Raw genomic sequence first — 17,023 nt, 5'->3', positions numbered from 1 at the left:
GCAGATGTTATCAGGAGGCTGTGAAAGAAAAGATGGTTTTAGCCATGCAGACCATGTAATAATAAATGACAACCCCCATTTATATACTACAGTGGACACTTACTTGTCTGGTTTCAGGTCTCTGTGCACCACACCATAGCTGTGCAGATATTCCACAGCAAGAATGGTTTCCGCAAAGTATAAGCGGGCCAAGGAGATAGGTAAAATTCCCCTGGTGCCTAGAAGGGTCCGACAGTCACCACCTATAGAAGAAAGGAAATATGGCCGGTGAGGGACTATACAGCAGATCACATATGGTGTATAATGAGATGTGCGTGTAGACATTGGGGCAGGATAGAAAAGGTGATGAGATGTAAGCAGACATGTTCTACCTTCTGCATACTCCATAACTATACACAGATGCGTTTTGGTTGTGAAGGAGCAAAGCATGGAGACTACAAAGGGACAATCAACGAATGTTACGATGTCCCTCTCCAGGAAAGCTTGTTTTATTGCTGTTGGATTATTAAGGGTCTTCTTGTCCAGTTTCTTCATCGCAAATATCTTTTTGGAGTCTTTATGGCGCACTAAGTTGACCGCACTGGAGAGAAGGAAAATGCATGGTTTATAGAAGTTGTCATATGATCTTCTGTACTTACGGTTTATACTAGAAGTCCGAGCGCATTAAACATTCATATAATAACACTCTATAAAAGGTCACCTATGGGATGTCAGTGCCACATCTGCCACGTCCTCACCCATGTCACTTTTTACAAATGAGTGAATCTCCTGGATTTTATTTGACGTAAATTCACTAGGTTTGGTTGTAGTTTTGATTCAGTTTAAACAAAAATTGATCCAAATGGAAAGTGTTGCAATTGTCATAAAAAGATTTTTTTTCTGCTTCCCCCCAAACTGTGTTGTATAATGATAGGAGAGGGCAGGAAATAGACCTAAGAACAGGTGAGAATCTAGTACAGGAAAAAATAATGTATTACCGTATTTTCCGGATTGTAAGACGCACTTTTTCCCCCAAAACTGGGCGTAAAATGGGAATGTGTATTACAATGTGGATATGGCTTACCGGGGCGGCGGTGGTAGAGCGGGGTCATAGGAGGCAGGGTCGGCGATACTGAAGGTGCCACTGCAGTGCTGCGGCAGCGGCATGCACCTGACTTGACTGCAGGCTCCACTGAATCACCTGCGGTTCACGAGATGATCTTCAAGAAAATGGCTGCGGAGGCGGCGTGTGAGCAGATTGACGCGATGGGCTTCAAGAATGTGACCACAAAGGCCTTTCTGCGCATGCAACGCCTCCGAGGCCATTTTCTTGAAGTCTACTGCATCAACTGTGGATGATTTAGTGAAGCCCGCAGTCAGATCAGGCACCCGCCACCGCAGCGACACCCCTAAACCCCATCCTGTGACCCTCCTGAGCCGCTCCACTGCAGTGAAACCCTCACAGCACGCCGGAAAATCTATAATGCCTGCCGCTGCAACACCCCCAAGGCCGCAGTATCGCCAACCCTTCCTTCTCTGAGCCTCTTGAGATGCAACCCCGTCCTCTGAGCCCGTAGCATCGCTGACCCTGCCTCCTGTGACCTTCCTGAGCCAATCCATCACTGCCACTCCATCTTGGTAAGCATTAGGATTAAGACGCACTAGGATTATAAGACGGGTCTTCATTTTGACATTAAAAATTATTTTTTCCTAATTTGCTTCTCTAAATTTGGGGTGCATCTTATAAACCGAAAAATACGGTATTTTATTTCATTCTCTTTCTGACCCTCAAAACAAGAAAGAAAACTCTTGTCCTGCTGACCTCCAATTTGCTAGATTCAGGCAAATTGAATCCTCAAAAAATAGAGCCTGAAATTTTTCAGCCGTTTGTAGCTAATTGAATTTTTTACAGATCAATTTGCTGAACTTCATGTTATTGAGCTGAATAGTGACAATTAGAGATGTAGTGATGAGGACAGTGATCACACTGGATGGCAGAGCACAGATGCAGAAGAACTGTCACAGGGACCTGAGAAATATACATTATGCCAACAGAAATCTCACCCAAAAGATCCCTTGCCGATCAGTCTGGACATCTCAAAGTCGCTCTTACTCGGCGTTCTCGCTCGAGTTGCGATCATGTTCTATAAAAGAATAAGAAATTATTTTAAGGTACAGAAATTGCAGGAAAAAAGCTCAAGATGCAGAAACTTCTCCCGTCTATTTTATGTCCCAGCTGATTATACTGATCCGATGTAGAGGAGGATACAAGCCGGACGCTCGGCAGACACCTATGTAATGGGGGATCCTCCAAACACCGGGATCATTGTACAGCGCAGGATAATATGGGAGATCACACCGGGGAGAATGGACTATACATGTAATCACTTAGAATAGAGATATCCCATGGGGTGATATGAGAAGAGTCATTCACACCCCCGGGATCTTATAATATACAAACACCGCCCTCTATGATACTTACACTAGCAGATTCCTGGATCTCCGGGATCTCACAGATTCCACTATCTGGATTCGACAGCTCAGTTGTTTCTAAAATAGTGGTGAAATAATAAAAAAATAAAATTATCAGATGATATGAACGTGAAATAAATAATACAACAATATAACGGAGAAAATGACAAGACGTTTGAAAATGGGATTGATGCTACTTATATGGAAACACGGGAATTGTCCAGATTTTAGCTGCCATTAGAAGACGCTTAAGTTATAACATCACAGCAACCATTAGAAGAAGGCAGCACTGAAGGGATTGCTTTAAATCAGTGATCCCTCACCATTGTAGTGTATGGGAGACACATGAATGCAGGTCACACAGCCTTATTAGGAGCCAGTCAGCAGGTAGGTGGTATGGATGTATAGGTGCTTGTTCTCCAATAAAAACTGTACATTTTTTGCAGAAATCTGATGCACTGGTAAAGAGAAATCAATAATAGAAGCCATATGTAAATCAGGCTAGAAGTGCATTGGGGGCGGGTCACTGCACTGGGGGCAGATCACTCCACTGGGGGCGGGTCACTGCACTGGGGGCACGTCATTGCACTGGGGGCGGGTCACTGCACTGGGGGCGGGTCACTCCACAGCCAGGGGCGTAATGATAGCGGTCGCAGAGATTGCAACTGCGACTAGGCCCGGCAGGGTTAGAGACCCGGCGCCCACCCTGCAGAGAAGCAGCCATCTTCTCTCTGTGAGAGAGGAGCTGTGCTGTTCAGTGGAAGACCACACGACCGCTATGGGTCCCGTGAACCAGGGGGGCCCTCACTCGTCATCGCACACAGCAATGATGAAGGATGGAGAGGAGTGTTCCGCTCTATCCATCAACATTCTCCCCCTGTACCTGCACTTGACATCTCAGTGCAGCAGAGCGCGATGACGTCACCACTGCGCGATGCTGAGCTGAGACTGCAAAGTGCGGGACACTGACTGGAGCAGCGGGGAAAAAGGAGAGGTGAGTACTTGTTTTTTTTTTTGTTTTTTTTTAAATCAGTGAGTACACGGTGGCCTATGGGGTGCATTAAATGGTAGGGGGCTGCATATCACAATATGAAGGACACCTTATACATGGATTATGGTGGTGCATTATAATACATGAAGGCCTATGGGGTGCATTAAATGGTATGGGGGTCTACATAATATAATATGAAGGACTATGGGGGTGCAGTATAATACATGGAGACCAATAAGGTGAATTAAATGGTATGGAGGCTGCATACCACAATACGAAGGACACCTTATACATGGACTATGGGGGTGCATAATAATACACGGAGACCTATAGAGTGAATTAAATGGTATGGGGGCTGCATACCACAATATGAAGGACAAGTTATACATGGACTATGGGGGTGTATTATAATACACCAATGCCTATGGGGTGCATTAAATGGTATGAGGGCTGCATAATATAATACTAGCTGTTTTCAGCCAGCTAATGCTCGACACACCCATTATGATCAGCTCCTCAGTGTATGCAGGACTCTGCTGTGGGTATACAGCTCTCCCCCCAAAAGTATACAGCTCATCTCCCTGGTATATAGCTCCCCAAATGAATAGAACTGTCCTCCCCAAAGGGTATACAGCTGTCCTTCCCCCAAAAGGTATACAGCTCTCTTCCCCCGAGGGTATACAGCTCTCTTTCCCCCAAGGGTATACAGTTCCCCTCCCCTAAAGGTTATATAGCTCCCCTCCCCCAAAGGTATACAGCTGTCCTCCCCCAAGGGTATACAGCTCACCTCCCTGGTATATAGCTCCCCAAAGGAATACAACTGTCCTCCCCCAAAGGGTATACAGCTGTCTTTCCCCCAAAGGGTATGCACCTCTCCTCCCCTCAAGGGTATACAGCTCTCTTCCCCCAAGGGTATACAGTTCCCCTCCCCCCAAGGTTATATAGCTCCCCTCCCACACAAGGGTGTACAGCTCGGCTCCTCCAAAGGGTATACAGCTCTTCTCCCCAAGGGTAAACAGCTCTTCCTTCCAAGGGTATACAGCTCTCCTCACAAAGGGTATACAGCTCTTTTCCTTGGTATATAGCTCCCCAAATGTATACAGCTGTCCTCCCTGCAAGGGTATACAGCTGTCCCTTCAAGGGTATACAGCTCCCCTCCCCCCAAGGGTATACAGCTCCCCTCCCTCCAAGGGTATACAGCTCCGCTCCCTCCAAGGATATACAGCTTTCCCCCCAAGGGTATACAGCTCTCTTCCCTCCCAAGGGTATACAGCTCACCTCCCTGGTATAGAGCTCTCCCCCCAAGGGTATGCAGCTCTTCCCCCAAGGGTATACAGCTCCCCTCCCCCCAATGTTATACACCTGTCCTTCCCCAAAGGGTATACAGCTCCCTCAAGGGTATACAGCCCCCCAATCTGTATACAGCTAGCTATAAACAGCTGGGGGTGTAAGGGTTAATCACCGTGGCATTACACTGCAGAGTTGAATATTGGGTTTCCCAGCGGGCTGGCGGTGTAAGGGTTAATCATTGTGACAGGTTAATCACTGTGACACTACACTGCACATGGAGGGGAGGAGTCAGGGTCACATGATCAGCTCCTCAGTGTATGCAGGACTCTGCTGTGCTGGTTGTCATGGTGTGACGCCCTGGGCAAGCCAGGGGTCACAGGTCATCACACCACCACACCCTACACCCCAGTTAGGAACACCCAAGCTACCAAAATCCTTGTTGCCTTCCTCCAGGAGCTGGTGTCCACACCAGGGGGTGGGCCAGGCGGTTGGCTCCGCCCACCGAGGAGTACACAGCCCTGGAGGCGGGAGGAACCAGGCAGTCAGCTCAGGGAAGAGCTTGAGTTCAGTTAGGAAAGTAGAAGGAAGTGAAGTGGTAGAGGAGCAAAGGAGAAAACTGGAGTAAAGGAGTAAAAGTGACAGTAAGAAAGCCTGAAGCTGGTCCGGGTGTGTGCCCCGGACTGAGACAGCAAGGTCAGCAGACGGCGTTGACTGTCTGGAGGGGTGATTGCTCAGAGGTTCCTGGAAGGACCGCGGACGGGTGGTGACCCGGCGGTCTGGAGCAGTGTACAAAGAACAGTCAGCACCAGGGCAGGGGCCTCTCGGACCCCGGCAAGGCTAGGAGTCACCATAATTTGCCAAATCCGTCAGTGAAGGGGACGGCTGTCTCCCAACAACCAAGTCCCGATTGAAGGCAACAGCCCAACCATTAAAGCAGAGACACCGCCACCGCCAGGGCACCAGTTTCTGAGGGCCAGCTCCTGCGGGCAAAGAGTAGAGCTCCTCCGGTCCAGCTTGAAGCCGGGGAGCGGGTTACTGGTGGGAACCCATCGCAACCATCAACAACATAGGTGCAGGACAGAGGGACATCACCGTCACCTACTGGGGAAAGCAAGTGCAGCCGTCCGTGGGAACCGTCTTTCCAGCCGTGTGTTTTACCGAGAACTGTGTCATCGTCTCAGGCTGAGTGAGTACCACAGTGCCGCAAGGCACAGCACTGCCCCCGCGTCCCTGCGCCCACCAAGCCCTGCATCTCCCACCTCATCACTGGGCTCCGGGATCACCAACCCCTACCCACGGAGGGGCAACACAACAACTTGCTGCTTCACACCATCACTCCCGGGATCCCCACACCAAGCAGCGGTGGTGCTAACAAATCACCACAACCGTGGGTGGCGTCACGGACAATAGACTATATCCCAAAACCCAATCCCCTTTCACTCACGGGCGAGGAGCGCCGCTCGAGACCCCCGGGATCCGGCCCACCGCTCGAGCCACCACTGAGCAGCAGCAGCCGGACCCGAGCAGAGGGGTGAGCGCAGCCTGACACCCTCCTCCCCGCCCGCGACAACTTGGCGTCACGAACAGGATCTTACCGCTCTGCCGTTAGGTAGAGGTACGCCTTGTGACCGCCGGAGGTATCCGGCTGAAAAATTTCGGAAGTCGCCATCTTTGGCGCGAAAAGTTCCCGCTCGAGCGTCTTCTCGAGTAGCAGAGGCGCGAAGGCCAAAACTCCGCCCCAAGAGAGGAGGGGCCGGAAAGAGCTAAGGGGGACGGAAACAAGATGTCTGCGCCCGGAGACGCTGGAGGAGCGGCGGTCGCAGCCGCAGTGGCACCCGCGGATGGGAATGGGCCTGCCCAGGCCCCGGTTGCGCTAGCGGGAGGTGCCGCGGCCCCCGCACTCGCTCAGGTGATGCCGTTCTCCTTGCCCTATGCGCCCGGAGCTACCTGGCTACTGCAGTATGACGGGAAACCTGATGCTTTACAGGTCTTCCGGAGAAAGCTTAACCCGTTGCTAGAACTGTACCCCCTGACCGATAAGCAACGTGCGGCGGTAGTGCTGGGCCAGTTAACCGGCGCGGCTGAGCAGGAGGCGGAGACCAGGGCCGAGGGGGACCGGCTCTCTGTAGCCACCATCTTTGAGAAGCTACAGACTGCCTTTGAGACCCGGACTGAAGCTGAGCTGAGGATGCAGTTTTACCAGTGCCGGCAACGGGCTGTGGATAGCATTCGGGACTATGCTTTACGTCTGCAGACCGCCCTCCGCACGCTAAAGCGGGTGAACCCTATCAATGAGGCGGATAGCAACAAGATGTTAGTAGAGCAATTTGTGCAGGGGATGAGATCCCCTGAGGATCGCAAACAACTCCGGCTGTGGGCCCTAGAACACCCTGATGTGGACTTTGCTGTGTTAAAGGAACGGGCCATTAAAGCACTACAGCCCCCAGCTGCAGAAGTCCTGGAGCCAGCCCCGTGGCCCGTCGAGATGGCCCCCGTTGTGGCGGCCCCTGCCCTACCAACCTCGCCAATACCTGCAGCCCCAAGCAGCACAGTGGAAGAACTGGCAGCCCAGGTCCGTCGCATGGACGGAGACCTCGCCAAGATCCTTGCTGCACTACAACCTTTGACCAGATCTCAGCCTCCCGCACAAATACAGCTTGCTGACAGCCCCGAGGATGTTCCCTGGATGCAGCGGAGAAGTGCTAATAACCCGCGGAGCAGACCTCCAATCTGCTACAAGTGCCGTAAGCCTGGTCATTACTTCCGACAGTGCCCGTTAAACGAGCAACCCCTGGGGCCCCGGGCCAATCCTCAGGAGTAGAACATCGTGGCCCCCCGGACTGGCGGGACCGATATATCGGGGCCCGCCCCATAATCCCCGTGGCTGTGGACGGCATACCAGTGATGGCTCTCTTGGACACTGGATCACAGGTAACCACCATACCATACACGTTGTACCAACGGTATTGGGGAATAGACGAGCTGGCACCCCCAGATACTAGTATAACGCTAATTGCTGCTAATGGACTCCCATTGACCCAGGTGGGGTATAAACAAGTGGCTATGACAGTGGGGCAAGCTGAACTGCAACACCAGGGTATGATTGTGATCATGAATGAACCCAGTGATCATAACCCGAAGATAGTGCTGGGAACCAATGTGATGGAGCACTGCATGGCTGATGTGTTGACCCTATTGCAACGGCTAGCCGCCACAGCGGCAGGAAGCCGGCAGAGAGCTGTGCAGCGTGAGATTCGAGCCCTGATGTACCGCCAGCATGTAAGCTCAACAGGAGGGGAGATTGGTGGAGTGAGAGTGATGGATGTTGCTCCATTGACTGTGCCCCCTAGGAGTGAGATGATGATTTGGTGTAGGGCAGCAGTAGGGCCTCAGGGGCGTGACTACCCTGCCATGATGGAGCCCATGCCCTCCGAGCACTGGCCCACTGTAATGGCCGCCCGAGGGGTGGTGGATGTAAAGAAGGGGTAAAAAAGGGGAGAGTGCCTGTGAGGGTGTTGAACTGTGGGGAGGAAGAAGTCAGGCTTCCCCGGTATGCCACCATTGGCAATCTGCTCACCCTGGATCCCCACACCATCCACGAAGCCAGTCCCTCAGTCTCCCCACCTATCACCAGCACTTCCCCGCCTCAAGGGGTGGTAAAGGAGTGGCACCAACAGCTACACGTGGGCACTGACGATACTCCTACACATCACAAAGCAGGGGTGTACAGGGTGGTGCAGGAGTATGAACAGGTTTTCAGGAAACATCCACTAGAATTTGGGCAGATCAAAGGGGTCCAACACCACATCCCCACCGGTGAACACCCCCCTATCAAAGAGAGGTACAGGCCTATTCCCCCTGCACATTACCAGTGTGCCAAAGATATGTTGAGGAATATGAAGGAGGCAGGGGTTATTCGGGACAGCTGTAGTCCCTGGGCCGCTCCGTTGGTACTGGTCAAGAAGAAGGATGGTACCACGCGGATGTGTGTGGACTACCGGAAGATTAATCAGATAACCCATAAAGATGCCTACCCACTGCCGCGTATTGAAGAGTCTTTGGCCGCACTGAGAACTGCAAATTACTTCTCTACCCTTGACCTCACCAGTGGGTACTGGCAAGTGGCCGTGGCCTCGGAAGACCGGGAGAAAACCGCCTTCACCACCCCGATGGGGCTCTGTGAATTCAATAGTATGCCGTTCGGGCTGTGCAACGCCCCAGGAACCTTCCAACGGCTGATGGAGTGCTGTCTGGGACACCTAAACTTCGAGACCGTCCTATTGTACTTGGATGACGTGATTGTTTACTCCCAGACGTATGAAGCCCATCTGGAGCACCTGGCTGAGGTGTTCGCGTCCCTTGCCAAATACGGGATGAAATTGAAGCCTTCTAACTGTCACCTGCTGAAACTCAGAGTGCAATACCTGGGGCACGTGGTAAGTGCAGAGGGTGTTGCCCCCGACCCTGAGAAGATCACTGCCATCCAGGGCTGGCCGAGACCAACCACAGTGAGGGAAGTAAGGCAGTTTCTGGGTCTGGTGGGGTACTACCGGCGCTTTATCAAAGGGTACACGAAGATGGCTGCTCCCATGCAAGATCTCCTCGTGGGACAGACCAAAGGTGGTAGACCCCTAGGGGCCCCACTGGTGTGGGAAGAAAAGCATGAAGAATCCTTCTGCCAGCTGAAAGCGGCCTTGACTGGGGAAAAGGTCCTAGCGTATCCTGACTATGGCTGCCCATTCATCCTCTATACCGACGCCAGCAATATGGGACTGGGAGCAGTCCTGTCCCAGGTCCAGGATGGGAAGGAGAAAGTGATAGCTTATGCTAGCCGGAAGCTTAGGCCAACTGAAAGGAACCCCGAGAACTACAGCTCCTTCAAGCTCGAGCTCCTGGCATTGGTATGGGCTATCACAGAGCGGTTCCGCCACTACTTGGCTGCAGCAAAATTCACCGCTTTCACGGACAACAATCCGTTGACCCACCTGGACACGGCCAAGCTGGGCGCATTGGAGCAGCGGTGGGTGGCCCGGCTAGCCAACTACGACATCACCATCAAGTACCGAGCTGGTCGTGTCAACATTAATGCTGTTGCACTCTCCCGAATGCCCCATTTGTCAGAAGAAGGGGGCGAGTATGATGACCTCGAGGAGATTGAGTTGCCTGCATTTCACCAGCCACCAACTGAGAAGGTACAAATACACCAACAACGGGTGGATCTGGACCCACGGCCCAGTCAAGAGTGGCAGGAAGCTCAAAACCAGGCGCCGGCTGTCCGCCTCGTCAAGACCCTGGTGGAACAAGGTGCTGTTGGAATGGACCCTGCCGCTCCAGCTGAGGCCCAGCGCTTGTGGAAGGAACGGAAACGGCTTTATCTACATCAAGGGAAGCTGTACCGTGAGCTGATCAACCCGAAGACCCATGAGAAAATCTGCCAATTGGTTATTCCCCAAGCTGATGTGGCTACTGTTTTGCGGGCATACCATGATGGTGCCGGACACTTCGGGTGGAAGAAGCTGGAGATGCTGTTGAGAGAGCGGTTCTACTGGAGTGGGATGCGGGAGTCGGTAGAGGCCTGGTGCCGAGAGTGTGGTCCTTGCATGCTGAGAAGGAAGAACGAGACCAGCCAGAGGGCGCCCCTACACCCAATCATCACACATCAACCGCTGGAACTGGTCGCCCTAGACCATGTCAAGCTCACCCCCAGCAGAAGTGGGTAAGCCTACGCGTTGACCATCGTAGACCACTATTCAAGATTCATGGTGGTTGTCCCCGTCAAGGACCTAACTGGTCGAACTGCTGCTTGAGCGTTCCAGGCTTATTTCTGTCGCCCACATGGATATCCAGAAAAAGTGCTTACTGACCAAGGCCCGGCTTTTGAAGCGGAGGTGTTCCACGAGTTCTGCCAGTTGTATGGCTGTAAGAAGATCCGGACCACCCCTTACCATGCCCAGACCAACGGCATGTGTGAGAAGATGAACCACTTGGTCCTGGGACTCCTCAAGACGTTACCGCTGGAAGAGCGGAACCTGTGGCCGGAGAAGCTACCCGACTTGGTCGATATGTACAACAATATCCCGCCCAGCTCGACAAAGTGCACCCCAGCATATCTGATGAGGGCTCGTCCCGGCCGCCTGCCGGTGGACCTGGAAATAGGTTTGGAGGCCCCACAAGCACTCCCTTCGACAGCTGAATGGGAAACTCGGCGGAGAGCACAATACCGGCAGATTCAGGAGTATGTGGAGAAGAACCTAAGTCGAAGTCGAGAACAGCAGGAGCAGCGATTCAACCAGAAAGCGTCTGCGGGCCCTTTCCAGCCAGGAGATGTGGTGTTAAAGCGGAAGAGGAAGACCCACAAGCTGGATGATCAATGGGAACCAATCCCATACGTCATACAACCCACAGGATGGGAAGATGGGAAGGCCTACCAGATCAGTCGTGACCAAGGGGGCACGTTGGCCACGGTTTCCCGGGACCATCTGAAAAGGTGCCCACCAGCATTGAGGGCAATGGCTGACGTACCAGTTCCTCCACCAGCAGAGAAGGCAAAAGAGGTGATCCACACTGTGATGGGTGACTTCCCATCAGACTGGCCTACACAGAATGGTGCGGTGATTCTTCCAGTGATACTGTTCCCACAACCTGTGGATGAAGAAGTGGTGGAAGCGGTCGACCGTGAGCCAGAACTAGTGCCAGTGCCCAGGGATGAACCTGTACCCAGCTCCCCTATGCCTCCGCCTGCCCCACACGATAGAAGGGAGGAGGAACTGGTTGTTCCCTCTGCCCCACTGCATAGCCCCACTGACACCGGACCCCGAAGGTTCACCCGTCCCAACCTAGGTAGACCCCCACTTAGGTACAGGGAGACTGTTCTTTAAAGAGGGGGGTCAGGAAGTCTGTGTGAATGTTTGTTTGAAAAGTTTGAAAAAGTTGCAAATGATAAGTGAAATGGAACCGAAAAATGACCTGATTGACCGTGATTTGGAAAACCGGCCGTTGCCGGCACCGTTGTCCCCATGGGGACCGTTTAAAAAGTTTGCATGAGGAACTGCTCATGGACAAGCCCGTGAACTTGCAGGGCAACCACAAACGTTAGTGGCTTGTAAATAAGTTGTTTACCGTTACCGTTTCCGCATTGCCGCCTCTGGAGAGGCAGGTTGGAGGGAGGGCCCTCAGCAGAGCAGGCTGGGGCCCAGCCACCAAAGGAACCGGTGGCTACCCTCTGGAGGGGAAGGACAGATCCCGCTCGGGAAACGTGTGCTGGACTTGGGGACAAGGGGTGCTGCCTGGGTTTTAGGGGCAGCATCAGGGCCAGGTTGCTTGGGTGGGAGAGAGCGGAAATCGTAACCGTGAACCGTTTTGCAACGTTTAAGTAAAGTGCCTCCCGTTATGGGAAGAAGTAATAAAAATGTATATATGTTACCGTTTTACTTTTATATATTTACAGAAAATAAAACCGGTGTTGGACGGGCAGACCGCGGACGGTCTGCATTTTGCTAAGGGGGAATGTGACGCCCTGGGCAAGCCAGGGGTCACAGGTCATCACACCACCACACCCTACACCCCAGTTAGGAACACCCAAGCTACCAAAATCCTTGTTGCCTTCCTCCAGGAGCTGGTGTCCACACCAGGGGGTGGGCCAGGCGGTTGGCTCCGCCCACCGAGGAGTACACAGCCCTGGAGGCGGGAGGAACCAGGCAGTCAGCTCAGGGAAGAGCTTGAGTTCAGTTCGGAAAGTAGAAGGAAGTGAAGTGGTAGAGGAGCAAAGGAGAAAACTGGAGTAAAGAAGTAAAAGTGACAGTAAGAAAGCCTGAAGCTGGTCCGGGTGTGTGCCCCGGACTGAGACAGCAAGGTCAGCAGACGGCGGTGACTGTCTGGAGGGGTGATTGCTTGGAGGTTCCTGGAAGGACCGCGGACGGGTGGTGACCCGGCGGTCTGGAGCAGTGTACAAAGAACAGTCAGCACCAGGGCAGGGGCCTCTCGGACCCCGGCAAGGCTAGGAGTCGCCATAATTTGCCAAATCCGTCAGTGAAGGGGACGGCTGTCTCCCAACAACCAAGTCCCGATCGAAGGCAACAGCCCAACCATTAAAGCAGAGACACCGCCACCGCCAGGGCACCAGTTTCTGAGGGCCAGCGCCTGCGGGCAAAGAGTAGAGTTCCTCCGGTCCAGCTTGAAGCTAGGGAGCGGGTTACTGGTGGGAACCCATCGCAATCATCAACAACATAGGTGCAGGACAGAGGGACATCACCGTCACCTACTGGGGAAAGCAAGTGCAGCCGTCCGTGGGAACCGTCTTTCCAGCCGTGTGTTTTACCAAGAACTGTGTCATCGTCTCAGGCTGAGTGAGTACCACAGTGCCGCAAGGCACAGCGCTGCCCCCGCGTCCCTGCGCTCACCAGGCCCTGCATCTCCCACCTCATCACTGGGCTCCGGGATCACCAACCCCTACCCACGGAGGGGCAACACAACAACTTGCTGCTTCACACCATCACTCCCGGGATCCCCACACCGAGCAGCGGTGGTGCTAACAAATCACCACAACCGTGGGTGGCGTCACGGACAATAGACTATATCCCAAAACCCAATCCCCTTTCACTCACGGGCGAGGAGCGCCGCTCGAGACCTCCGGGATCCGGCCCACCGCTCGAGCCACCACTGAGCAGCAGCAGCCGGACCCGAGCAGAGGGGTGAGCGCAGCCTGACACCCTCCTCCCCGCCCGCGACAATGGTGCTGGACGAGGTGAAGTTTATGTGTGGGGTCAGGAGGGATTTAGAGTGTGGATGTAGCAGAGCTGTGTGTAATGTGTGGGGGAAGGGTGCGTGTGTTAATTGATGGAGGTGGAGCCACGGGGGGGCAGAGCCGAGTGTCGTAACAGGAGCGGGGAGCGGAGTCGCGTGTGGTAATAGCGCAAGGGGGTGTAGCCGCGTATGGCAATGGGTGTGAGGGGCGGAACCATGTATGGTAATGTGCGGGGGCGGGATTAGCGAGTAATCACACCACCTCTTATATATATAGACTAGCTGTACTACCCGGCTTTGCCCGGGTTAATAAGTGCTGTTAACAAAATAGAATGTATTAAGTAATCAGAGCTCAGATTAATTAACTGTAGCAAAATAGAAGCTGAGCTGTGATTGGTTGCTATTGGCAGCCTGATAAATCTCCAGGCAACAGAAAGCCCTGTGTGTCTATTTCCCTTTCTCTTTCCCTATCTCTTTGTCTGTCTATCTGTTTCCCTGGCTGCATTGTGACATGCTAGCATTCCATTTAAGAGTGTGGCTGCGCATTCTTCTGAGGTTCCGGCTGCACTGTGGCTCTCAGCTCCATTGACTTTAATGTAAGCAGGTTTTTTGTCGAATAACTGTAAACCACTGGGTTAACATTTCCCCTCAAAACATAGTCTATGACGTTTCCTGAGTCAAATGAGGTGTGTGTGCAAAAGTTCATGATTGTAAATGTGATGGTGCGAATTCCTTTACATACATATACATACACTGCGGACATACACATGCGGACATACACACATACACACACACATACACACATACACACACACATACACATACACGCACTCAGCTTTATATAATAGATTTCTTGTTGGATGATCGGCTTACCTGTAATCAGATGGCTGTCTAGTCCCGGCTGACTTCCATTAGGGTCAGTGTTTCTGGTATTTAGCTCTTGCCCACGTCTGTTGTCACCTTTTGGTCTTACCTGAAAGTTAATCCTTATAGTTAATATGTGGAACATTTGACTTAATAATCATATACATCAGGAAATACTAAATTTGGAGTTATTTGATTAATTTCAGTATTGGTTAGAATTACTTTACACTGCAGCTCCTCTCCAGTGAAGCCAGATTAATACACAGATGTAGCCAATTTAACTTGACAAATAATACCCAAGATAATTAAGATAATGTACGATTGCACAAGCTATTGACTGATGTCATGTAGGGGTCACATTACAATTTATTGCCCCTGATAGCCCCGCACTGTGTTATCTGTGTTAAGGTAACCTTGGCTACATCTGTATAAAGGCCCAGTCACAAACAACGACTTACCAGCGATCCCGAAAACGATGCGACCTGATAGGAATCGCAAGTAAGTCGCTGGGAGGTCGCAGGTGAGATGTCACACAGTCAGATCTTACCAGCGATGCAGGAACAATACAGGTGGCAGTAGCAACCTGTATAACGATCTCAGCAGTCACTGTGACCCTATCACACAGTGTCAAACACAGCGATGTGTCCTGCCCAGCAGGACATCGCCTTTGAAGAAAATGGCCTGGACCATTTGGCTACGACTAGAGATCTCACAGCAGGGGCCTGATCGCTGGTAAGTGTCACACATAACAAGATCGCTAACGGGATCGCTACTGCATCACCAAAATGGTGACTCATCTGCGATCTCGCTAGCGATCTCGTTATGTGTGACGGTACCTTAAGGAACTTGCATACACATTTCTGTCGTGACCGCTATTATCTCTTCTGCAGCATTTACAAGCAGGAAGACTCTGATGATAGAGTGAGACATCAGCAGAATACAGACTTCCCACCACTGAGCTGTGACCACATCAGCAGAATACAGACTGTGATCACAGAGGATGGAGATGCAGAGACATAAAATCTCTAGGAGCTAACAGGAAGGCCTGTAAAGGCCGCTTTACACGCTGCGACATCGCTAATGCGGAGTCGTTGGGGTCACGGAATTTGTGACGCACATCCGGCCGCATTAGCGATGTTGCTGCGTGTGACACCGATGAGCGATTTTGCATCGTTGCAAAAACGTGCAAAATCGCTCATCGGTGACATGGGGGTCCATTCTCGATTATCGTTACTGCAGTAGTAACGATGTAGTTCGTCGCTCCTGCGGCAGCACACATCGCTCCGTGTGACACCGCAGGAACGAGGAACCTCTCCTTACCTGCCTCCCGGTCGCTATGAGGAAGGAAGGAGGTGGGCGGGATGTTCTGGCCACTCATCTCCGCCCCTCCGCTTCTATTGGGCGGCCGCTCAGTGACGTCGCTGTGACGCCGCACGGACCGCCCCCTTAGAAAGGAGGCGGTTCACCGGTCACAGCGACGTCGTCGGGCAGGTATGTGTCATGGGTCTGCACGATGTTGTGCGGCACGGGCAGAGATTTGCCCGTGTCGCACAACAGATGGGGGCGGGTACCCACGCTAGCGATATCGGGACCGATATCGCAGCGTGTAAAGTAGCCTTAAGATCTAACACAAGATCTTCTGAAATCTGGAGAAGATCAGAAAACAAGAACATGAAGGAGAAGCTCCTTACCTGGTGTTTCAGTGAGCGGGCTGGACTTTCTAGTACAGACAGGACTTCTTGGGCCAGTTCTTTAACAAAAGCCAAATCTTCATTTTGAGATCTATTTTGAGCCTGTAAAACATAAAGGGCAGAATAAAGGACACCATTTATGTGACAATTTGCTCCTCTTTCTAGAGATACAATTACTACATATCTGGGGATCAATCATGTATTATATTGGAGTTGGCCTAAAGAAGAAAGAAGGGGAAAAAATCCATAATGGAGAAGTTTTGTGCGGAGCGTCCACCACTTACCTGCTGTAGTAAGATCCTGATGTTCTTAGATACATCCTTCAGATACTTGGAGGTGAGGACACCTCGCCGGTATTTGGTCAGGCAGTCCTTAACTAGCTCCAACACTAGCTGGTAAGTGAAGCTGAGGATGCCATCGGGGGGTAGAAGCTCATAGTCATAGGAATAGGTGCTAAGAATTCCCGATAGTGCTTCTACCTGACGTTTGCGCTTAACAAATCGATTCATAGTGAACAACTAACTGCGTTACTAAGTTACTAAGTTTAGTCACCAACTATAGAACCAAAAAATGGCACCAGTGACTGTGTGTACAGTCTATATATAGAGAAAGTCGATTGTGATGTCATAATAGCCAACATTCCATCACCAGTGATGTTATAATAGCCAACATTACGTCATCAGTGATGACATCATTGCCGACATCATCAGTGATGACATACCAGCTGACCATCATCAGTGATGTCATAATAGCCGAAAATTCTCAGTGATGTCATGATGGAATCTTAACGGGGCAGCTCTACACAAATCTCATTATTGAAAGTGGAAACACCATAGAATTAAATATGTCTTCATGTTAGGACAACTGTTGTGTTATTTTCAATTAGAGCACTATCAGGATGAAGGGCAGTACCAAAAGTGTAAAGCTGCACCTTGTGTTCCCGAAAAGAACACGGATATTAGTATTGTACTTTATTGCATCTATTTATGATTTA

At 51.6% G+C, this 17,023-nt stretch overlaps 1 protein-coding gene across 1 annotated transcript; it reads right to left on the bottom strand.

Annotated features, from left to right (window-relative positions):
• Positions 1 to 2,039: 2,039 nt before the first annotated feature.
• Positions 2,040 to 16,577, bottom strand: LOC142255848 (microtubule-associated serine/threonine-protein kinase 4-like). The gene is made up of 5 exons (XM_075327297.1): positions 16,314 to 16,577; positions 16,030 to 16,131; positions 14,348 to 14,447; positions 2,462 to 2,529; positions 2,040 to 2,123 (listed from the first exon to the last, which is right to left on the bottom strand). Exons 1-5 carry the CDS (start codon positions 16,536 to 16,538, stop codon positions 2,040 to 2,042), a joined length of 579 nt encoding a protein of 192 aa, XP_075183412.1. The 5' UTR covers positions 16,539 to 16,577.
• Positions 16,578 to 17,023: the final 446 nt, after the last annotated feature.

The sequence above is a fragment of the Anomaloglossus baeobatrachus genome, chromosome 11 (assembly GCF_048569485.1).
Source record: "Anomaloglossus baeobatrachus isolate aAnoBae1 chromosome 11, aAnoBae1.hap1, whole genome shotgun sequence".
Lineage (NCBI taxonomy): Eukaryota > Metazoa > Chordata > Amphibia > Anura > Aromobatidae > Anomaloglossus > Anomaloglossus baeobatrachus.
The sequence above is the reverse complement of the archived record's forward strand: the minus strand, read 5'-3'. Positions and strand labels throughout refer to the sequence as shown.

What these genes read in the sequence shown, in the direction of transcription:
- LOC142255848 (XM_075327297.1), bottom strand. Translation starts at nt 16,538, where the DNA reads ATGAATCGATTTGTTAAGCGCAAACGTCAGGTAGAAGCACTATCGGGA. An exon ending in TCAGGATCTTACTACAGCAG is followed by an intron (nt 16,132 to 16,313) that starts GTAAGTGGTGGA and finishes TATGTTTTACAG; the next exon opens with GCTCAAAATAGATCTCAAAA. An exon ending in AGATCCAGGAATCTGCTAGT is followed by an intron (nt 2,124 to 2,461) that starts GTAAGTATCATA and finishes ATTCTTTTATAG; the next exon opens with AACATGATCGCAACTCGAGC.